The sequence below is a fragment of the Polypterus senegalus genome, chromosome 14 (genome assembly GCF_016835505.1).
Source record: "Polypterus senegalus isolate Bchr_013 chromosome 14, ASM1683550v1, whole genome shotgun sequence".
Lineage (NCBI taxonomy): Eukaryota > Metazoa > Chordata > Cladistia > Polypteriformes > Polypteridae > Polypterus > Polypterus senegalus.
The window spans coordinates 23,756,543-23,781,145 of record NC_053167.1 but is presented as its reverse complement, the minus strand read 5'-3'; the positions used below and the strand labels follow the sequence as shown (position 1 = coordinate 23,781,145).

At 39.5% G+C, this 24,603-nt stretch overlaps 1 protein-coding gene across 1 annotated transcript in view; it reads left to right on the top strand.

Annotated features, from left to right (window-relative positions):
- eif6 (eukaryotic translation initiation factor 6) overlaps window positions 1–15,767 on the top strand; it is a 31,126-nt gene extending 15,359 nt beyond the window's left edge. The window contains exons 4-7 of the mRNA XM_039735073.1: window positions 12,735–12,910; window positions 14,524–14,700; window positions 14,956–15,137; window positions 15,351–15,767. Of these exons, the coding sequence (XP_039591007.1) occupies window positions 12,735–12,910; window positions 14,524–14,700; window positions 14,956–15,137; window positions 15,351–15,360 (545 nt within the window). The 3' untranslated portion in view covers window positions 15,361–15,767. The remainder of the gene's footprint in view (window positions 1–12,734; window positions 12,911–14,523; window positions 14,701–14,955; window positions 15,138–15,350) is intronic.
- The last annotated feature ends 8,836 nt before the right edge of the window (window positions 15,768–24,603 follow it).

The following is a 24,603-nucleotide window of genomic DNA, read 5'->3' as shown; positions in this document are numbered from 1 at the left end:
GAGAAAATATGGATCAGATTTACTGAATAATCCCTAAGCATCTCTAAGCCCTTCAAAATGTTATGTGAGTCATTGCTACTACTATACTTGGTCTTTAGTTTATCCTGTACTAACGTTTAGTCATTTTAATTGCTTCTCTAAGCTTCAGCAAATAGGAAACCAATTTGTGATTAGGTAGTTTCACTTAACTTTAAGTGTCCACTTTAAACTTCCAAGCTTGGTAGAAAATTTAAAGTGTTTTTTTTTTGTTTTTTTTTTTACTTCATTAACATTGAGCATATATAGCTACCATATATTTGTTTTTTGGAGACAGATCTTTACTTTTAGTACCTGTGCATTAAAATCACTCCATAATGTCACAGTACACCTCCATCTCTGGTTCGTTTAATTTATCTTTTTTTTTTCTCTCCCTCCATTATTCATTTATTTGTGTGCTCCAAAATTATCTGTGCCAGTACTTTAAAAAAATGCACACGGTAACTTCTTGTCAAAATTTATTCTCTTAAAAGTGAATTCTTTTGGCTGATGACTATTCTGCTGTATAGGTAATGGATTTTAAACAGCAATTCTATCAGTTATCATTGCTGTGTACAATTGTTTGATACATTATAAGTAGGGGTGTGTGATATTGGCAAAAAAAAAAAGATATTTCAATATTTTCTGGGACTTTGACAATAACAATAATTAGACAATATTTTGCATCCTTTGAAAACATGTTTGTAAAAGTCTTATTGATCTGGGTTGGTCTTGATAATATGATATTAATTGTGGCTTACTAAAGAGATTAACAACAGCTAAGGAAAACAGGCCTTATTTATTTACTTAAACTAAAGTAAAATAACAGACAAATTGAAATCACCAGCCAAGATGTTGTTAAGATCAAACAGTGCAAGTCCAACAAAACTGTTATAATAAAAGCATTTTAAACAGACACTTATGCTTAATGTAAAAAAGATATGAAACTAAAGCGAATAAAATACTAATCATGACTGAATTGCAGGACATGAAAATTATAGTCTGGATGATAATAAACTGCTCTGCTATAAGGTGAATTGGGCAGCATACAAGCAAGATGAAAAATGTAACCTACTCTACTATAGTGTAAAAATCCAAAGTTCTGTCAAACACTGCATAGGAAAAAAATAAACTATAGCATTTCTAAACAAGTTCTGTCCAGTATTGCACAAAGATAACAGTAGAAATAAAACAATTGTAAAATTTTACTGAGGAAACTTCAAGTTGTGTGACAGAAACACCAGTCTGTCCACAGGGTCCTGCTCCAGAGCACCACAGTTACACATTACAATTTTCTCTGTTGCTGAAAGCCCTCTCTGAAGGGATGCTTGAGGCAGGGATACACAAGTACTTTTTTGCAAGTTTCTCCAGTTTGGGGAAATTTTCATCAATTTTCACTCAAGTGGATTTATATCACTATCCACCACAGGTATCATCAAGTAGCTCTGTAGCAGTGTGCAGAGACTTGCCTTCTCTAAATTCCTTTTAAATAGCTGCTAACAGACTTTTTAACTTTTTTTTTTTTTTTTTTTCCTTTTTTGCACCCTCGTGTGTCATCACAGCAGGGCGAGGAGGCAAGTATCTGTATAAGTGTTTTAAATAACGAAAGAAATCGAGGACCCCCCAACCAAGATAGCTTGCGAAATAAAACAAGCTTGATAGGCATATGCTTATGGAAAGTAAAATAATCCATTCAAATGTTGTTTTTTTTTGGCCTGATGTCTATGCATGGGGCTCCATAATAGATCAATTTCATTTTGCAGATGGTGAAACAAGTTAGTTGTCAAGCAGTCTTTAGCAGCAAATGATTTCCAACATAGTTTGCAGATGGCTGTTGTTTAAGCAACATCAGCATTTTCAAAGACAAACCTCTTCCACACCAGTGAGGATGATCCACATCTTGCAATTAAATCTAACGACTTCAATTGCAAGGCTGTTTTTACCCTTAGTGCCGTTTGCCCACTTAGTTTTAGTCAGCTACACTAGCTTCATTTGTGGTACGTTGACCATGCACACACACGTAGTAGTCTATCCTGTTAGGTTACATGAGGCAGTGAATGTGTTGACACTCGAGGTGTGTTTTTGATTGTTTTTGGCAAGGTGAGTGGCATGTGTGATAATTTCAGCTCAACACATTATTAAAACAACAATTAGGATATGATCGTAGATGATACTTATCACATACTCCTACATGAATATCTAATCTCATTGTTTTAATATGGTAAAAATAAAAAAAACCCTCTTAAACAAGAGTACTGATAAAAGCTGGACATAGTGACAAATCCCAAATTGCATAATAGTGATAATGCATGACTTCAAATGTAATGTCATTTCTCAGTGTTATGCAGGCACAATTTTTTGCAACATTTGTTAACAATAAACAAAAAACTGCATTAAAACATTTTTTCTTTCTAAAAAACAAGTTAGTAGATATTTTAGAAAATCCCTAAAACAGCCTTATTCAAAATGGTTCAATAATTATTTATTCGTCTAAATGCTCCTGTTTATCCAAAGTACTTTGAACTCTCTGTGTTTCTGAGCTGACACTAATGCAGACAGCAGATGCCTCACATTATGGAAGTACACTAGTGTAGTGTGAGTTTAACTTCAAGGAGGTTTCTTGTGTTTTGTTTGTATGCATTTTTCATCTTATCGTTGTATCACTTTAAGAAAAAAAAAAAGAAAGACTTCTTATCAAAGAAGGTTAGAAGAAAACACAAATACTGCACATGCAGTAGTTGCTGGTAATAATCTAAATCTTTTTATTCCCCTCCATTTCCTTCCGCCAACTGAGTGAGTTCCCACTCCTTTTACTGCCCTTGGCTCAGTGTTCAGACTTCCACTGATATTTTATTTGATACTGTAACCAAATGTAAAAAACTGAACATCTTTCATAATTAATTGGTATCACTTTTTGTGTGAAGTTTACATGTTCTCTGTTGTTTGTGTGGATGTTACTCCTGCATCTTGAAGTGTGATATATTAAATAGCAACTCTAAACTGAACTCATATGAGTGAATGCCACTGTTTGCAGAAGTATGCCTTGCAGTGGAGTGGTGCCTCATGCAGGGTTGGTGTCAGCTATTTGCCTGATGTTGCTAGGATAGGCTCAGACCTTCACAAACATAAATAGGATAAAGTAGATTTGAAAGTGACCACATGGATTTTACATCAATAGTTGACTTCTTTCAGGAAAACTATGTTCTTAGAATTATGTTTTTCATGGTACATCAGGTTTATTTTGATTTATAGATGAGTTTGGTTTAGAATGAATGAAACTTTTTATGTAAGGAAATAATGAGAAGTCTGTATGGTATCTAAACTTCCTACTCCTGTATGGATTTCCAGGAAAGAAAAAATTATTTATAGTAGATGTGAAAGTGGGGGCTCTTGGTATAATATACTTTAGCCCACGTAATGAAGCATGGAGAACACATTAAGGGATCTTGGACCATTCCTCTATGCACACATTTTCCAAATCACCACGCTCCTTAGGTTAACATTTATGTATTGACCTCTTTTGGTTTACTCAGGAAGATTTTATACTGGAGAGTTGGGATTTTTTTTCAAAATTTCCACTTCATACTGAACCTTGGGTTTCTGGTAAAGTTAGTCATGTTTTAGATTTTCAGTATGTATTATATATGTACATTTTATATAGGAAGGTGTAGATACATATACTGTATCTAGAATATAGATTTTGTTGATTGTCAATAGTGAACTCCCAGTTACATCTTGGAGGATTAAGAAATGGTGATTTATTCAAAAGTGTATTCGAAGATAACTATAAGAAGCTAATTAAACAAGATGTTTCTTGTTTTTTAGCAGCTCTTTCAAGAAAAAAAATCCATAGATACTTTTTAGTTGTGCTTGCCCATTCTGGGAGTCATTTTGACATTGCAGTACAAGCTAGAGCCCGGAGCAAATAAGGAAATTGCCCCAGGCTGTTGCGCGGCATGTGTGTTGCAGCACATCAGATATAGTGCTCAGAGCTAAATTGTTTAAAAACATAAATGCATACTTACCTTTGCCTCAATCTAATGTTGTATATGCACGTATATTGCATTACACTTTTTCATTTTATTACTATGTCTCTCTGTTAAGTGTCAGTAAGCTCCTAGCTGTATACTAATTCTTCAGTTAAGTGCTTAATTTACAGAGCCTAAGACAACATAGTGTTGTGAAAAGCCATGCAGGTACGGGAACTGCACACTCATGGGACCTGGAGCCGCTTTGTTCCAGAGAACTTGGATCCGGAATTGTGACCTCATTAATGCTGCTCTGGTGCATGGCAGTACTCATTAGGGTTGCTGATTAGCTGCTCTACCTTCCTTTTATAGGAAGTGCATGACAAGACTTATTTTCTCTCCCTGCTTATCAGTTTAATCTGTAGAGTGCAATTTCACACTTGTCGCACTGTAATGATTTGCCGTCTTACTTGCAAAGCAGATGTTGGTTAATAACTTGTTTTTGGGGAGCAATAATGAACAGTTGAGATAGCAGCTTAGTAGATTGGTACTGCAACAAGACAGCCTCAGGGATGCAACTTAAGGAGACGGTAGAATACCCAATTTGGACACACAGTCTGCTTTTATTTGGGTTTTTAAATAACCTTATTTTAAAAATTTGACTTCTATTTAGAAATGAACATTAAAAAAATCAAAACATAAAGGAAGGATTATAATGTGGCCAGACAACTTCAATTGACCTGTCATTCTGTCTTTAGTGTCCCTTGTTCCTTTCAGGTAAGAACTTTGTGCCACCAAACCCTTAGTCTTTATTAATCTAAACTGATGGATCTGTAGTTTAGCAGACTTTGATTAAGAAAGAATGCCTATCAATGTGTTAATGAGAGAGTGAACAACACACAGAAGCATATTCACACTCAAGTTAAATCTTAAAGATTATTCACTTAGGTGTACAAAAACAACAGCAGTGCCTTTGCAGGAATGCTTGTATTTGCCCTGATTTATATAATAATTGATTACACTTGTAGAGCACTTCAACCACTACAGATGTGTAGCTTTCACCTGGACGATGCAGCGACGGCCATTCTTGTGCCAATATGCCCACAACACATTAGCTATTAGGTGGTGAAAGGGAGGGAGACATAGATAGTCAGTAAGAGACAGGGGATGATTTAGAGGGCCAGAGTAACCAGGCCGTGCTGGGCAAATTAGCCAAGACATCGGGGACAACCTGCTACATAACCAGGAATACTTTATGACCACAGAGAGTCAAGACCTCAGTTTCTTGTCTGTTGAAGGATTGCATTTTTCCAGCACATTGTACCCATCCCTACCCTGGGGTATTGGATTCCACACACAGACTACAGGGTAAGTGCACCTTAAAGGACTTACCAACACCTCTTCAAGCAGCCAAGTTTTTCATAGATGGTCTCTGATCCATTCAACATTAGTCATGTATAGCAAAAGTGTTGTACATTTCTTTTAAAATTAGTGAGTGTTGAAACTGGAAAGTAACATCAAATTCAGCACAAAGAAGTAACAACCCTTGAAGCTTGCAGTGGGGTTCTCTGAGATGAAAGTTGGGAACATTTGAGAATTTTTCTCATTTCTTTTAGAATATATTCCTAGGATTTTTGTTAAGTTGGATGTAAACTGTTCAGAGAGAGAGAGATGGACAGGTCAGATGTACAGTGGGTACTGATTTCAGTTTAGTAATCTAGCATTCTTGGTTAAAATCCTATGCTGATATTGTCCAGGTGGAGTCAGCACATTCTACCAGTGGTTTCATGGGTTTTTCTCCATTTCCTCCAGCTAACTTGGTTTACCTCTCACATCACTATTGTCAATTCCAGGTTGGCCCCAATATACATGTGTGTGAGTTGTCTTCCTGTCCAGGACTGTTCCTTGCCTTGTGCTGCCAGGGTAGGCTTTGTCCCCACATGACCCTGCATTGGTTTAAGCGAGTTTGAGAATGTTATGTAATACATTAATGGTTTTGGCTGCCTACACCTAAAACAAAACAACAATCTCCCTTTAATTTAAAATTTTAACATATTCCTGATCACATGCAGAGAGAGGCCACTGAGTGCAGTTTTTGAATATTTTATCCCCTGTCCTATTTCTGATGCTGAAGTGGCAGAGGTATGATAATATACATGATGTGATCTGTGTAAGGAACACAACCGGATGGACTGCCTTTGGTGCCTGAGAGTTAATCTGTAAATTGTTTTGAGTGCACTGATGGTGGCTGATGCTCATAACACACTTGAGAACAAGCTGAGCAAACTGTTATAATGATTTCATTAAAACAATGTCTTTACAAAAAGCCAAGACTTTGAAGTATGCCTTCAGATCTGCAGAAAAAGTGTAAGGGCTCACAAAATAAAGGAAAACCATTTTTCTGTCTTGCTTACTTTTTCTTCATGATGGGTGGTACTCTACTCCACACTCAGTAATTTGAAGATGGGCACAGTGGGAAAAGGCACTATATAGTCTGATGGCCGCAGGCAAAAAAGAGCCCCAGTAGCATCCCTTAGCAAACTGTAGTGGAATGAGCTGTAGACTGGAAACACTTTAGAGCAACAGCTTATGAAGAAGATTAGTGTCATTAGCCATGATGGCCTCTAATTTTAACATGATTTTCTTTTTTACATTGAATCTAGTTTCAGTTTTGTATTATAGCTGGCCTTTGTGACCAATTTTTTCAGGGTTCTGACAACTCCTAAACTGTCTTGGAAGACCACAGCAAACATCCATTGCATTTTTGTCATATTACGACAGAGAAGAGGATTTTATACAATATATCCTAGTTGTCTGCTCTGCTTTTCTGATGAACCCAACAAGTACAAATATGTGAATAAATGCTTTATTCCTTTTTTTTTTTTTTTGGAGTAAGCAAGTCTGCTTAACTTTACTAATGAGATATTTGTTTTTTGGGTATAACTGTATGTACTTTGTAATCGTCATTTTGGTGAATGCAACCTGGTCTACAGAGCTGTAACCCGCTGCTGTGGCGTGCATAATTCGTTTTTCTTTTCCCCAGACTCCAGGGGCCTCATACAAAACGGCATCTGTGGAATTCGCACTAAAACATGGTGTACAAACAAAAGTCAAAATGTACGTATGCATAAAAAATTCAGATGCACAAAATCGTGTGTAAGCCAGCTTCCGCTACATAAATCCTGGAAATGTAAAGCTCATGCACACGCCTGCCACCCCACCCCGTCTCCTTCCAGAATTACGCCTCTTTGAATATGCAAATCAATGTAAATGTTCCCTTAAGTACAGCATTCTATGAAAAGACAGTGGCAAAAGCATGGGGGGTAAAAAGAAGAATTTCAGTGAATGCCAAGTGAAGATAATGAAAAACATACTATTTGTTGGTTTAAGCAGTTGTATAAACAACAAAATGAATCTGATCAAAAATTCAAGATCAGAAAGTCACACAGTGCCTGAAATAAAAAGAAGTTGTCAGATATCAAAAGTCACCATGAAAAGGTGAGCCGTAGCCCACCATATGAGTGTCATATGGAAGCTTATTGGGGTACAGTGAAAAGAAAATAAATTGGGACATAGTGGGGGGAAAAAAGCATGAAATGTCAATTCTCGAAATTTCCACTTTAATCACATAGTTTATTTTGTCATTAAAGTAGAATGTCATAAACTTCATCTTAAAATCTTTTGATCTACTAGTTTCTCAAATCCCATCATAACTAAAGTAGCATGTTAAATGCTGTGTATTCTGTTTGTTCCGTGTCCTCTATGTGTGTGAATCACTACTTGCTTCTTAATTGGGCTTTCTCTTACGCTGACAGGACACAGAATACATTACATTCATGATGTTACAGCTCTCTGAACAATTTAAATACTAAGATGTATGCTTGATATCGCTTTCATGATGAAATGAATTAAAGTATGTACAGTGGGATGCAAAAGTTTGGGCCACCTTGTTAATAGTCATTATTTTCCTGTATAAATCGTTGGTTGTTACGATAAAAAATGTCAGTTAAATATATCATATCGGAGACACACACAGTGATATTTGAGAAGTGAAATGAAGTTTATTGGATTTACAGAAAGTGTGCAATAATTGTTCAAACAAAATCAGGCAGGTGCATAAATTTGGGCACCATTGTCATTTTATTGATTCCAAAACTTTTAGAACTAATTATTGGAACTCGAATTGGCTTGGTAAGCTCAGCGACCCCTAACCTACATAAACAGGTGAATCCTATAATGAGAAAGAGTATTTAAGGGGGTCAATTGTAAGTTTCCCTCCTCCTTTAATTTTCTCTGAAGAGTAGCAACATGGGGGTCAAAAAAACAACTCTCAAATGACGTGAAGACAAAGATTGTTCACCATCATGGGTTAGGGGAAGGATACAGAAAGCTGTCCCAGAGATTTAAGCTGTCTGTTTCCACAGTTAGGAACATATTGAGGAAATGGAAGACCACAGGCTCAGTTCAAGTTAAGGCTCGAAGTGGCAGACCAAGAAAGATTTCGGATAGACAGAAGCGACGAATGGTGAGAACAGTCAGAGTCAACCTACAGACCAGCACCAAAGACCTACAACATCATCTTGCAGCAGATGGAGTCACTGTGCATCGTTCAACCATTTGGCGCACTTTACACAAGGAGATGCTTTATGCGAGAGTAATGCATAGGAAGCCTTTTCTCCACCCACAGCACAAACAGAGCCGCTTAAGGTAAGCTCAAGCACATTTGGACAAGCCAGCTTCATTTTGGAATAAGGTGCTGTGGACTGATGAGTTATTTGGGCATAACAAGGGGTGTTATGCATGGAGAAAAAAGAACACAGCATTCCAAGAAAAACACCTTCTACCTACAGTAAAATATGGTGGTGGTTCCATCATGCTGTGGGCTGTGTGGCCAGTGCAGGGACTGGGAATCTTGTCAAAGTTGAGGGACGCATGGATTCCACTCAGTATCAGCAGATTCTGGAGACCAATGTCCAGGAATCGGTGACAAAGCTGAAGCTGCGCCGGTGCTGGATCTTTCAACAAGACAACGACCCAAAACACTGCTCAAAATCCACTAAGGCATTCATGCAGAGGAACAAGTAAAACATTCTGGAATGGCCATCTCAGTCCCCAGACCTGAATATAATTGAAAATCTGTGTTGTGAGTTAAAGAGAGCTGTCCATGCTCGGAAGCCATCAAACCTGAATGAACTAGAGATGTTTTGTAAAGAGGAATGGTCCAAAATACCTTCAACTAAAATCCAGACTCTCATTGGAACCTACAGGAAGCGTTTAGAGGCTGTAATTTCTGCAAAAGACGGATCTACTAAATATTGATTTAATTTCTTTTTTGTGGTGCCCAAATTTATACACCTGCCTGATTTTGTTTGAACAATTATTGCACACTTTCTGTAAATCCAATAAACTTCATTTCACTTCTCAAATATCACTGTGTGTGTCTCCTATATGATATATTTAACTGACATTTTTTATCGTAACAACCAATGATTTATACAGGAAAATAATGACTATTAACAAGGTTGCCCAAACTTTTGCATCCCACTGTATTAAACATGGGGCCACAGGGGTAGTGATGAGCTGGTGTCCTGTACAGAGATTGTTCCTGCCTTCCGCAAGATGCTTGCTGAGCCGTGCATGACCCTCGATTGAAATAATTTATTGCAGCAGTAACCAAACGTAGTAACCCCCAATTCCTGTCCTTCCTATTCTTTCTCCAAGTAACCAATCGACACACAATCAGCTCTTTAATAAAAGTCAAGCCACCTGTAAGCTTAGAACGTTGATTCTTCAAAACTTTTAAGGAAAACTGAAATATCTTCGCAGTACATGTTTAATTATTCCATCTATCTATCCATCCAGTGTCGCGCCAGTCCCAGCAAGCATACAGCGCGAGGAAGGAACAATCCCTGAATGGGGCACCAGTTCATCGCTAGCGCTGTCCACTGTGTCCAGACGGTTGTTTAATAATAGTATGCTTTGTTTAAATAAAGTTAAAAATGTATCTGTATAATGTAATATATATACTTTACTGCATTTCATCTTAAAAATTATATCAAGAGCTCTAAGAGGATAGCAATTAGAAATCTAAATTGACTTAGAAGCCAGTCATCATCATCTATAAATACACACTCTCTTCTATTAAATTGAATTGAATTCATTTATTGTTATTGCATGGTACAATGAGATTCAATATGCAAATCCTCCATAAACCTATTTTCCTGTAAAATAACAACAATAATAATACGATTAGAAAAAAATGAAAAATATATAATATGACAGCATAAGTGGCTCAGGATGTGCAATATTACAACTGTAATGCAAGTTTACAGTGAGATAATTGTACTTAAAAGTACACCGGGAGCCCTTGATGAACCAATTGAGTGTTTTTAGAGCTCTTGGGATGAAACTGTTTCTGAACCGCGAGGTTTGTGCAGGAAAGGCTCTGAAGCATTTGCCGAATGGGAGAGGTTCAAATAGACTGCACATGACTGAGGCAGCGTGTGCTAGATGCTGTACCCCGGGATTTCTCAGAAATCTCCGATACAATGGGTTAAAATACTGATGCACTGAGAACAACAATGTTAAAGCAGCTATGATATTTGGAATACTTTGGCCATTCCATGCATTATTACATCGTTACAGGTTGATTACAATCAGATGCCTTAAACTAAAAAACGATATGTGGTTAATTTCATTGTATTTGATAAATCTGCATCAGGTTTGTGGTTCAAATAAGTAAAGGGAAACCACACAGGAACAGTAGCACTGGTTTGACCTGGCGTGAGAATGTGCGTGGCTTTACGTCAGGTTTAGTTTTTATACATTGCGATGTGAGCATGGAAACGAATGTATGCAACTTTTTTGTGCGTACGCACAGTTTATACATCAGGCCCCAAGTGTACTGCTCTGCATTGTACTGTTGCTGTATGTTTTAAACCTTTTTTCACAAAATCGAATAGCAAGCACCATAGACAGTACTTTGCTGTCTTATTAGGATAGCTTAACCATGTTTGTGTAGCTCATTCGCTGTTAGTGGGCTGCCCACACAAAGCATGGGCATTTTCATTCTTGCTGCTTTTGCGTTTGGAGTTGTTCAGTTGCTGTCCTGCTACCTTGTACAAATGGTCACTTTTAAAGTACCCTGTTGTCTGCTCAGTAACAATGTTCCCAAAGATGCATGTTTTTTGTGAAGCTTGGCTCTGAACCTAAGAGTGGCTAATCCATTGAGCTCAGTGTTTTTGAAGGTTATGGGATTGAAGTACTTCTGATAGCTAGCCTTTCACCATCTGCCTTTATTGTTTGTGTAATAGGGCAAAAACCACACAGCGTTAAGAAAGTCTGAAGTTCAGGACTGGTTTTAGGATTGTGCTGGTTATCCGTTTCTGCTGCACCTTTTGAATTTACAAAGCAGTGCAAATAGCAATGGTAGATACTCCTCTTTCTGTATTTTTTTTGAAACTTCACGTATTGTAGCCTTATTTATTTTATAGTTTGGTTTATGTATGACTTATTACACATTCATCTGCAGATTTTGAGTGTAAATAAATTATACATTTTCAGTATGTCCAAAAACTCACTACCAGATATTACAAAATAGTATATGACAAACCCCATTCCAGTAGAACATCAGAAAAATTGTGATGAGAACAAGCCATTCAACCCATTCTATTCACCTAGATTGTCCAAAATAACATCAAGTTGAGTTTTGAATGTCTCTAAAGTCCTCACCACCACACTACTTGGCTATTTATTTCATGTGTTTATGGTACTTTGTGTGAAGAAAAACTTTCTAATATTTCTGTGAAATCTTGTGTTAAGTTTCCAACCATGTCTCTAGGTGACCTAATGTATTAATTCTTTTCATAATTTTAATAAATGTTTGCTTTAACTGAATATGTTAAATTTCATACCTCTTACTTCCAGCATCAGTGTAGTAACTCTAATGGACTTTCTCTAGCAGAGCTATGACTTTTTTTGTAATATGTAGACCAAACCTGAACACAGTACTCCCAAGTGAGCCACTAGTGTTTTAGATAGTAAAAACCTAACCCCACACATTGTGATATATTCATCCTAACATCCTATTTGCCTTTTTGATTGCTTCTGTATGCTGTCGGAATGAAGATAATAAGTCTACCGTGACTGCCAGGTCCTTCTCTTATGGTGTACTTTTGATTTTCAGACAACCCCCCAAATCCCCCATGTTCAGATCAAACATTTTTACTTCCTATGTGTAATGCTTTACATTTACTTACATTAAATTTCATCTGCCACAAATCTGCCCAATCCTGTATGCTATCCAAGTCCATGTGTGTTGATTTGGCTGATTCAACATTTTCAACCCTTCCACCCACTATGGTATCATCTGCACACTTGACCAGCTTATTGTTTATGTTCAGCAGTAGAGACTAAATTAATGTGGACTATGTGAATGAACTAAACAAGCCCTGATCCTAGTCTGAGGTTAGCTGCTGTCCTAAGTTGTCCTCAATTGAGAAGCATCCATTTTTGGTCTTTGATTGTTTTGCTATTTTTAACTTTAGTTGTTTAAAATCACAAGGTCAAGTTTTATTGCTGTGACCTCTAAACACAGGAAAACAGAAATGTCTTAACCTTGTAATTGAAGAGTCCCTGTACAGTATGTATTCAAAGAGTACTTGCCATGTTGCTGTTTACTGTGTTCACAGCCAAAGTAACAAATTTGCATGTATGTGCTGCTCACTAACTGTTGTGGCTTCTTATCAACAGGGAACAGACATGGCTTACTTGTGCCAAACAACACAACAGACCAAGAGCTGCAGCATATCCGGAACAGCTTACCAGACACTGTCCAGATCCAGAGGGTGGAAGAACGCCTGTCTGCGCTAGGGAATGTCATTGCTTGTAATGATTATGTAGCTCTGGTCCACCCTGACCTTGATAGGGTAAGCCTATGTAGATGTGGTGGTTGTATCTTCTCCCAGTTGAGTCAGTGTATTAAAAATGAAGAATGGTGGTATGAAATGGCATAAAGAAAAGATTACCAAGATAGGCTCTAAATATCCTAGAACATGGTAAACGCATCACACTGTTTTGGGGGATTTGAAAATTTATGTACGTCTTTAAAGATGGAGGTTACCTGTACTGTACTATCAGATGATGGGACAGTCTTTACTCTTGGGTTGCAGGTAACCGATTCAATGCTTCTCTTTTTTTAAAAAAAAAAAAAAAACTAATAAATGCAATGTTTTTCCAAAAAAAAAAAAAAATCTGAACCTTGCAGGTAAGATAAATACTGCCATCTTACTTTCATTTTGTTTGCAAGGGGTTGAGGATGCCAAAGGCATGGCCAATAATTTAAAATGGATTTTAGGTCAGTAAGTTGGATTCTGCAGAGTGCTAGCCTTCTCAGAGCTCCGCTATGCATTTGAAAGCATCGTGCAGAACGCATTGTACTTCTTCATGAATGATAAATGTGGTATGTAAGCGTTAATGCTGTTAGATCTTCCCAAATAGATGCATGCCTTATGTGACCAGAAGAACCGCCACACAAAGACATAACCTGTGATTGGTTTGAATATACACCCTCTTTTCAATAACCACAGGCTGCACTGCTTACTTTAGAAAATGTTTTTACTTCCCAGAGTGCACTTAACTTTGTATAGCATCAGAAAAGGAGTGTAATGACTGCACTTATAATCTCTTTCCTTCTATACACCAAATGTGATGACTACAGTTTTATAAAAAGTGTTCACTTTCATGCTTAGTTTTTTACATATATTTTATCTTGGCAAATTGTGTTTCATTGAAATGTTCAATGATTCTGATAACATTTAATTGTTTACTTAAATAATCTGAACCTATAGACTGCTAATTACTGTATATGGTTATCAAAATGAAACACTTAAGTGTGACTGTAATTACTATTCCTAACTACATACTAGTTAGTGGCTTGGGGTGGCATGGTGGTGCAGTTATTAGCACTTGCACCTTACAGCTTCAACATGCTAGATTCTGCACCTCTACATGATCGCTACTCCCACATGACTGCAGTTTGGGTTCAGCGACAACTTTATTTTGACCCTGTCGTACTGACTGGGTGTGCCTGTGATAGACAGACAGGCCTTCTATTCAGGATAGACTTAATGCCTTAAGTCTAGTGGTGCTCCTGACGACCCTGCAATTGAATGAATGGATAAGATGTTAATGTTAGGAGTTAATATATAGTCATCTTTGAGCAAAATAGTAAGTGAGATGGTCTGCTTCACTTTCTACAATCATCAGACCTTTTTATAGAAACAAGATGAATTCTGACTCGTGCCTACCTGTAAGGATTGTAAAAAATGGAACTAGAATCAGATTGTAGTAGTTTTTAATGTTTTTGATTAATGTTTTTGTACATTATCCTGGTATATTGCACTGTAATGCCATTTTGGTAGCAAATACAGTAAACGATGTTTGTCCCATTAATGTGCTTGAAAATGTTATTTTTTAATCTTAGTTGAGTTGGGAATGTTACTCACGTTACCCCTTATTACATTTTTATCTTTGAATTTAGGAAACGGAGGAAATTTTAGCGGATGTCTTAAAAGTTGAAGTGTTTCGACAGACTGTGGCTGATCAGGTTCTTGTTGGAAGTTACTGTGCTTTCAGTAACCGAGGAGGCCTTGTACACCCAAAGACCTCCATTGAGGACCAGGATGAACTGTCCTCTCTGCTTCAAGTGCCCCTTGTGGTAAGAGATCTGCATTCACATGAATGCTTCTAATCTGCCCCACTTGTTGTTTTTGCTAGCCAGAGAACTTTAACTGTATACTTAAACTGGATTACCAAACCCTGTTGTGAGGTGTAATAAATCCAGAGGTTTAAGTGAAAATGTTTAATTAAATGAACAAATTTTGAAGAAAATTGTGAATATTATCATAAGCATTTGCAACTATGTTGAAAGTAGACAGCTTTTATTTGTTTGTTTGTTTGTTTTTTTCCTCAGGCAGGAACTGTAAACCGAGGCAGTGATGTGATTGCAGCAGGGATGGTGGTGAATGACTGGTGTGCTTTCTGTGGCCTGGATACAACAAGCACTGAACTGTCAGTAATTGAAAGCGTTTTCAGGCTGAACGAAGCACAGCTCAGCACCATTGCTACCAGCATGAGAGACTCGCTCATCGACAGGTGAGAGGATGGTTTGACAGCTGATGTACCTCAGTATGCGAGTTAAATAAACGTAGGGATTCCTCAGTGCAGTGAAGCTTGTCTCCTCCTAGGATATTAGAAAATGCATCATTTTCCTAATTGCAAACCATGCCATTGCCAAACTTGATGGCAGTTGGATCGCTTTATTTTTTCACAGTATAAACCACAAGTCTTTCTTTCTTCTTTTTACAGCCTCACATAAGTTGCAGATGTCCATCTCAGCAGTGTATGTCAGCTCCATCCTTCTGAGCTATCTTCGATTCATGCATCACTGCTCTTTGTTATTGGGAGACCCTGCCTAGATGTGGTGAGAGACAGTGGTGGTGTCATCTGGGTCTCTCTTCTACTTTATTTATCCAAATCCAAACATCTCTTCTGCCTTCAAATGCGGAGTGACCTGATAAGATTAAGGAAAATGCTTGGATGTCTGCTTTTAAAACCTGCATTTGATTTCTAAGAGGCTCAGCCTCCTTGGTCAGTCAGGCCTCATTGTGTTATAAGACCATACGGTTCCTGCCTACAACTGTGGCTTCTGTTCTCTGCATCTGTATGTTTAAGGAATTGTGTTTTCATAATTAAATAAAAAGCATATAAACATTTTTATTCATATATATACCCTTGTGTGCCTGTCTGTCTCTAATACTTCTGATTTAGCTGTATTCTGTTATAGATCTGTTTCAGTCTTCTAATGTTGCAAGATCAGCATTTTGAAATTCTGTTGGGAGTATGATTCATTGACTGAAACCTGTCCAGGCCTGGAAGCAGCAACACCACCTCCTCCTCCTTGCATCTTGTATGAAATTCCTTTGTTTCACTTTTAGATTTGTGATTTACAGCAGGGTTGAAGATGGTGTTTCTCTGTCTGGTCTAGAATTTTACCTTTGGGCCTACATGCTGCATCCAGTATGGCAGTGGAATCTTGGCTCCCCAAGATTTCCTTTGTGGTTATTGTTGGAGTTAGTATATCATTGAGTTCTCTTTTGACTTTTACCTTTTCTGCAATTAAAGTCAAGTGTTCATCCTCAGAAAAACGTGCCCTCTAATCACGCAGATGAATATGGGGTAAGCTGGAAAGACATGTCCTTGCCCAGTATGGTATGCCCGTACCCCTGTTTGCCACAGCCCTTACTGGAGGTAATTCTGTTGCTTTCCTGCCCCAGGCCTGTAGAGAAATTCGTATTTTTTGTGACTATATTTGATAGCTCTGGCCTTTGAACATTCTAGCCACTAAAACCTTCCTTCTCTAACCTTTCTTCTTTTACCTACAAATTCTTTGTTTTTAAAGCAAGTGGCGTTCCAAATTCACCTGCTCTCATATCCCACCCATTGTGTAAATTCTTACACATGCGATCCCCTTTATTTTTAATTACTATCTATTTATCTCACCAGCCATTACCAAAAAGGACCTGCCCTTTATTCCTTCTGTTATATAGAATTCATTTTTTTAATTTGTTTGCTGTCAAGAAATACAAATTAACAGCAGACACATGTTAAATGTGTATATTCCAGTCCAGGTAAATGAAGTGCTTGGTGGGGGGGTGGGTTGTTGACATCTAAGACCAAGTGCCACTTTTTGGGATTGCCCTTGTACAGTTTTTGGCCTGATGCATTCATTTTCTTGCTACGCCCTCTCTGCTAACATTCATCTTCTTTGTCAAGACAGTTTAGTATTTGGCTTTCCTTAGCTTACTTAACCTTTCTACTGTTCAGCGGATTCCTTTTGCTGTAAAAGGTGCCCTCTCTGGAAATGTTCATATACTGTTTCTCTCTCTGGAATTTTATTTTTACCTTTTCAATTTGAGTCTTCCAGAACATGCTTTGGTGAGGATTAATGGGGCTTCTGATCCCTGCACTGATTTAACTTGTGAGGTGGTGCCCCATAGTGTGCACCCTTGTCTTGTCCCTTAGCTTTGTATTTTCTTGACATGATGGTGTCGGCTGCTCTGACTCCTCTCTTGTTACCATTTAGAATTCTGATCCCCACAAAGCTCGGCTTGGAAAGGCACTGGGTAGAGATTTGTTATTATATTAAAAGTAAATTGGACTTTTAGATACTGTAAGGTTTTTCTCTTGTGTTTTCAGTAATGATTTCACTGAAGATGTGTAATTTTGCTGCAATGCAGTGCTAAAACGTAAAAACAGGTTCAGCTTTAACTAGTCTGCGTACAGGCAGCATGTTCCAGAAGATGTTTAGCAAATATATATAACACAATACCAGTGGCTTCTGACCTCTCATGTAGCCGCTGTTTGTGTAATTTATTTATGGCTTGTCGAGATGCACTAAAGTCCTTTGATTTTAAGCTTGTGGTACTTGGAGATTTGTAACTTTTTTCAGACAGTGTATGGTGGTTCGCAGTTGGTGGCCATTGATCTTGAATTTTCCCCATTTGTAGATAATCCATCACTGTGTGAAATGACCATGTAAATTTCTGTGAAATTTCTTTGTATGTCTTCCCAGACAGATGGGCTTCAATGCTTTTTATTCTGAGGTTTTCCTGAAGCTTTCCTGATGTTCATGTGAGGTGTTTAATATCTTAAACACTTGCCTTAATATAAAGATGAGACCTTCAAATATCTCCTTGTTTTGATTACCAGAGGTTGTTTACGGGGGTGATTTAAGGTAGATACAATACAATTTATTTCCGTATGGCCCAAAATCACACAAGAAGTGCCGCAATGGGCTTTAACAGGCACTGCCTCTTGATAGCCCCCTAGCCTTAACACTCTAAGAAGACAAGAAAAAACTCCCAAAAAAACCCTTGAAGGGAAAAAATGGAAGAAACCTTTGGAAAAGCAGTTCAAAGAGAGACTACACAAAATAGAACAAATCCTCAACACAGTATAAAAATAAAAATTTTAGAAGTACAGAGTACAATGTAACAGTACATGATATCACAGAATGCGATTTGGATTTGTTTAGAGTCCTGGGGCCTCATGTATAAACGGTGCGTACGCACAGAAATGTTGCACTGTCTTTGTTTTAATCTGTCACTGCGTTGGCCAAGGGCAGGACTAAATCAAATGTAATTAAGTAGTGATCGGAAATAACTTCATTTAATGGAGGAATATTTAAGTTAGAAGAGTACTAACTTTGATTGCAGTTTCCTGAAACATATAAAGTAAGTTGGTAATCATTCAGTGTGGGAATCATGGCAGCCATCTTCTCAGATCCCCAAGATATGCTGGTTAGCTTGAACAGGCCTAGTTTCACATGGTACTGCTGGGTAGACTCCAGTTGCCTGATTTGCATATGTTATAGGCTTGTAGGTTTGCTATTGTGGCATGTACTGTATAGAGTACAGTGAAATGCCTACTTAAATTTGCTAACCAACCTGCAACTCCTCTCTACCTCCCAAGGCCATAACTGAGTCTAACTACCTTCCCTCCAAACACACCTAAAAACACCCGAGTGCAGTTCACACCAATGTCTACCAATACAGCTTTATAGATTCACAAGTTGATGGGGTACAGAGTACAGTGATCCCTCGCTATATCGCGCTTCGACTTTTGCGGCTTAACTCCATCGCGGATTTTAAATGTAAGCATATCTATACTAATAAAAGGTAAAGCCCTCGCTGAATGACTCACTCACTGACTCACTGACTCATCACTAATTCTCCAACTTCCCGTGTAGGTAGAAGGCTGAAATTTGGCAGGCTCATTCCTTACGGCTTACTTATAAAAGTTGGGCAGGTTTCATTTCGAAATTCTATGTGTAATGGTCATAACTGGAACCTATTTTTTCGGCCATATACTATAATAGACGTCTGCTCGATGAGTGCCTGCCCATATAAGGCTGTCCGTCAGCAGCAATCCAATAGAAACACTGCCGCTAAATATTCACGGGTGAAGGACTGTGCTTAGGCAGACGAAGATGAGATGGTCAGGGTGGCGTTTGGCACAAATTCAGTGAAACTGCGAGAGAAACTTTTAAGTGCCGGGTCTTAGCTAACATTAAATACAGCCGTGGACATCGCACGAGATGGCACCAGCACAGCTGGGAACCTTTGATGCATGTACACTGAGCGGTTCACATGAACTGATGCAGTGCACAGACAAAAAGCAACAGTTCCAAAGAGTGCTGAACAAAAACCGAATTACACAATTGAGAAGGAAGCAAAAAAATATGAAGCATCAGACACATACAGGCATATTCATAAGTGCAACTACTGCGGAAACAAAGCACACGGTGGAAAAAGTCAATGTCCCACTAAAGGAAGACAGTGTTAAAAAAAAAAAACCCGTGCATACAATGTGTCACGTCTCAGATAAAGAGGAATACGAGCTGTTTATTGATGCAGTAAGAAACAAATCGATGAATGAAACCTGTTATCTTTACAACGATTGACAAACACGGAATGTAACTTGAACACAACACATCCTACAAATACGAACCTGATTGAAAGAAATAATGATAATCAAATCCTTGATGACAGCAACACTCAGTAACACTCACAAAACAATTACTGTATATTGACAATCATGTTACGTTATTTTTAAAATGTTCCCTTTTCTTTTTCATAACACACTACTTCTCCGCTGCGAAGCGTGAGTATATATATATATACCCCGATCTACATACTCTCAAATAGACAAACCACACGCCGTGGCACAATGGAAGAGGCTTCGTCTCTAGCGCTGACGTCCGAGGTTCGATTCCCGAGACGGGGTGCACTGAGTATGTACGCCTGATGACCCCAAAATTAGGGCGAAATACGTGTTGTGTACTCTCTGCATTATTTCACAGTAAAACTATTTCTCTCTCTCTCTCTCTCTCTCTATATATATATACACATACATATATATCAGCGCTTCCCGATTCATTTTACCCTCGCATCCCCTTGGTTTGAGATGTATGAAAAAATATGCGGTTAACGCAGAAAGACAGATCACCAATTGAAGCTTTATGAATAATGGATACTTTATTCGCCATCAATGATTGTTTTGGTAAAGCCATACTCCGTGTAATCATTAGATGAACAATAAAAAAGTTAGAGCGAGGGGAGGATGACTTATTGAGGCACGCAAGCGAAACCACAATAGCACGTGGGCTTGATGTAGTGTGTGTCAACTCAATCTGAATTGTGTGATCACAATCGAAAAAATATATGTTTTCGAGTTCACTTTAGTCGACACAAATATTTTTGTTGAAATGTAAGGCGAATTTACTCTTTACATTTCAATGGTGAAGAAAAATGTATGCAATGATGCCTACATTTAACTTACATTCCTACCAAAGATATTTCTGTCGAATAAATAAAAATTCCTTCTATTTAAAATTTAAATAGAACTTGAACAGATACGATAGTTCATAATATCCAGGCAGACTTGCACGTAAGAGCGGGTGTCATCCGTTTTAACAAACATCGTATTGATACGAAATAGCCTGCCCATTTAATTATTTAGGAATGGATAAATAAATTAAGATTTTGTACAAATAATGTTTTTCATTTTTCTTCCTTGATGGATTCTGCCACCCCCAGCAACAGTTGTATGTGTGTGTGTGTGTGTGTATATACACACATATATATATATACATCCTGGGCAGGGTGCCAACCCATCACAGGACACACACAAACACACCCAGTACACACTAGGGCCAATTTAGAATCGCCAATCCACCTAACCTGCATGTCTTTGGACTGTGGGAGGAAACCGGAGCACCCAGAGGAAACCCACGCAGACACGGGGAGAACATGCAAACTCCACGCAGGGAGGACCGGGAGCAACCCAGGTCTCTAACTGCGAGGCAGCAGCGCTACCACTGCGCCACCGTGCCGCCCCTATATATATTATATATATGTGGATGTATGTGTATATATAATTGTGGACTTGGACCCGGACACACACAGACGGACATCCTAAGTTCCACCACACACCGTTTATTTACAATATTTACAAGTCAATATACGTGCACACAAACCCCAGTGCCTCTTGCACCGTTCCCCCAATGTCCAGGCCTCACAGTCTTTGTGCCTTCCTGGCCGCCTCCAGTCCTCTCTCTCCAGCTCCGTCTCTCTTCCACCCAACTTCTGCTTCCGACTGAAGGGAGGCGGCCCCTTAAATAGGAACCTGGATGGGCTCCAGCTGCTTCCCGGCACTTCTCTGTAGACAGTGTGGCGGAAATGCTGAGCTCCAGGGATATTCAGGCACCGGGGCGTTGCCTGGCGAGGCCCTCAACACAACCAGGGCGGACACCCTGTCGCGGTCTGGAGGAGGCACAAGCCCTCCTCCGGTCTTCCTGGGCATACATATATATATATATATATATATTTTTTATATATATATATATATATATTTTTATATATATATATATATATATATTTTTATATATATATATATATATATATATATATATATATATATATATATATATATATATATATATATATATATATATATATATATATATATATATATATATATATATATATATATATATATATATATATATATATATATATATATATATATATATATATATATATATATATATATATATATATATATATATATATATATATATATATATATGTATATATATATATATATATATATATATATATATATATATATATATATATATATATATATATATATATATATATATATATATATATATATATATATATATATATATATATATATATGTATATATATATATATATATATATATATATATATATGTATATATATATATATATATATATATATATATGTATATGTATATGTATATGTTGTCACAAAACTGAGACATACTCGAAGAAGTTTTGGGGCAGCCACCCGTATATTTGGTATCCTGGCTGCAAAATCGTTTCTTTCACCAACAACAGCACTGATGTGCATACAAACGAGTCCAAGACAAGACTGAGGGTAAGGGGAAAAAGGGCAGGCTTTTAAAGGGGAAGACAGGAAGTGAGGTCATGGGAATCGGGCACGCGTTCGTCACTCATTGGATCAGGCCCGACGTGACATCAGGGGGGCCGGCGTCTGTTGGTTCTGTCTCCATTGGTTCGGTCCCGGAAGTGATGTCACGAGAGCCAGGTGGAGTCTCCCAGGGATGGTCTACAGGGAAGTGAGAAAAAGAGTCAGTGCACTCTGCCACAGCCCGGCCTGTCTCAGAACTGCCATCACTCAAGCCCTTTAGCTGCCTCCCATGCGCGTGTGTGACAAGGCCCCCCCCTTAGCCCAGACCCGTCGGGTCGGGCGACCCTAACCGAGAGGTCGTGAACCGAGAAAGAGCATCAGCGTTGGCATGGAGAGCACCCGGCGATGAGCGGCGAAAACTTATGCGGCTGCAGGTCAAGAAACCACCGGGTGACCCGGGGATTCGACTCCTTGTGCAGGGCCATCCACTGTAGAGGCGCATGGTCCGTGACAAGAGTGAACTCCCGGCCCAACAGGTAGTACCTCAGCTGAGTAATCGCCCATTTAATCGCCAGAGCCTCCCTCTCCACCGCTGCATACCTGGTTTCCCGGTCCAACAGTTTCCGGCTTAGGAACATGATGGGGTGTTCCACACCATCGACGCTTTGGCTCAGCACGGCCCCAGGCCTGTGTCGGCGTCCGTCTGGAGTATAAGAGGCAAAGAGAAGTTAGGTGCCATCAAAATAGGTGCAGGCGTAAGGGCCTGTTTCAAGTCACTAAATGCAGTGTCTGTGTTTCTCAGTCCATACCACAATGTTCGGGGCCCTCTTCTTTGTTAAATCAGTCAAGGGCGCCGCTCTCTCCGAGAAGCGGGGCACAAACCGGCGGTAGTACCCGGCTAATCCAGAAAGGCTTGGACCTGCCGCTTGGTTGCGTGACGGGGCCATTTCAAAATGGCATCAACTTTGGAGCACTGTGGCCTCACGGTACCCCGACCCACCAGGTAGCCTAAATATTTGGCTTCACTTAACCCAAAGAAGCATTTCTTGGGATTAATCCGAGCCCGCCTCACCAAGTGTTCGTAATACCGCTTGGACATGCTGTAGGTGTTCTGTCCATGTGCTGGAATAGATGACCACGTCATCCAGGTAGGCAGCACTGTATGAGTTATGAGGCGAGCACTTTGTCCACCAGGCGCTGGAAGGTTGCTGGCGCCCGTGTAACCCAAATGGAAGAACACGATACTGCCAGTGTCCGCTAGGGGTACTAAACGCGTTTTTTTCCTTCGCGGTGTCCGTTAAAGGAACCTGCCAGTACCCTTTTGTCATGTCAAGTGTGGTCAAGTACCGAGCCTGTCCCAGCCTCTCGAGGAGGTCGTCCACTGAGGCATAGGATAAGCATCAAATTGGGAGACTTGATTAAGCCGGCGGAAGTCATTGCAAAACCTCCAACTCCGTCAGGCTTACTGGCGAGCACAATGGGGCTGGACCAGGGACTATAACTTTCCTCAATCACACCTAGCTCCAGCATGCGCTTGATCTCAAGCTCCACTTCAGCCCTTTTTGCCTCGGGAAGGCGATACAGGCGTTCTCGGACAACAACCCCGGGCTCTGTCACAATGTTGTGCTCAACCAGAGAGGTCCTTCCAGGGCGTTCGCTGACTACCTCCCGGACGGTCCGGATAACTGTTTCCAGCTCCTGCCGTTGTCTGGGACTTAAGTCCGTACCGAAGTTAAGGCGGTGTGTGTGAGCGAAGAGTGGCGGGGCTGGCGGAGGAGGGATCGGGGTCCCTGTCCTTCCACGGTTTCAGCAAGTTCACATGATAAACCCGCTCCTTTGGCCGGCGATTGGGTTGACTCACCAAATAGTCGACCAGCCCCTTCCTCTCCTTAACTTCGTGAGGGGCCTTGCCAATGGGCAAGCAGCTTAGAGTGGGAGGTAGGCACTAGGACCATGACCCGATCTCCCGGGTGGAACTCCCGAAGAGACGTGCCGCGGTTGTAATAACGGGCCTGTGCTGCTTGTGCTTCTTCCATGTGACTTTTAAGGAGAGGCCGAATCTTTCCAATCTATCGTAACTGCGCGATATACTCTAATATGTTTGTAGAGGGAAGAGCCTCTTCTTCCCACCCTTCTTTAGAATGTCTAATATGCCCGAGGTTGTGCCCATACAGTAATTCAAAGGGGAGAACCCGTGGAGGCTTGTGGGACTTCCGATAAGCAAAAGGACGAGGGGAGGAGCTGATCCCAGTTCCTTCCATCCTCGCTGACCACCTTACGCAGCATTTGCTTGAGAGTCTGATTAAACCTCTCTACTAACCCGTCGGTTTGAGGATGATACACGCGTCTTTAAATGCTTTATTTTCAGCAACTTGGCAGTCTCCTTGAACGTCTCCGAGGTGAAAGGTGTCCCCTGGTCTGTCAAGACTTCCTTGGGAACACCCACGCGAAAAGACCCTAGTAATTCCCTGCGATAGCTTTGGATGTAGCTGGCCGCAGCGGAACAGCTTCAGGGTATCGTGTAGCGTAATCCACGAGGACTAAAATGTACTTGTGTCCTCGGGCTGAGGGCTCTAGG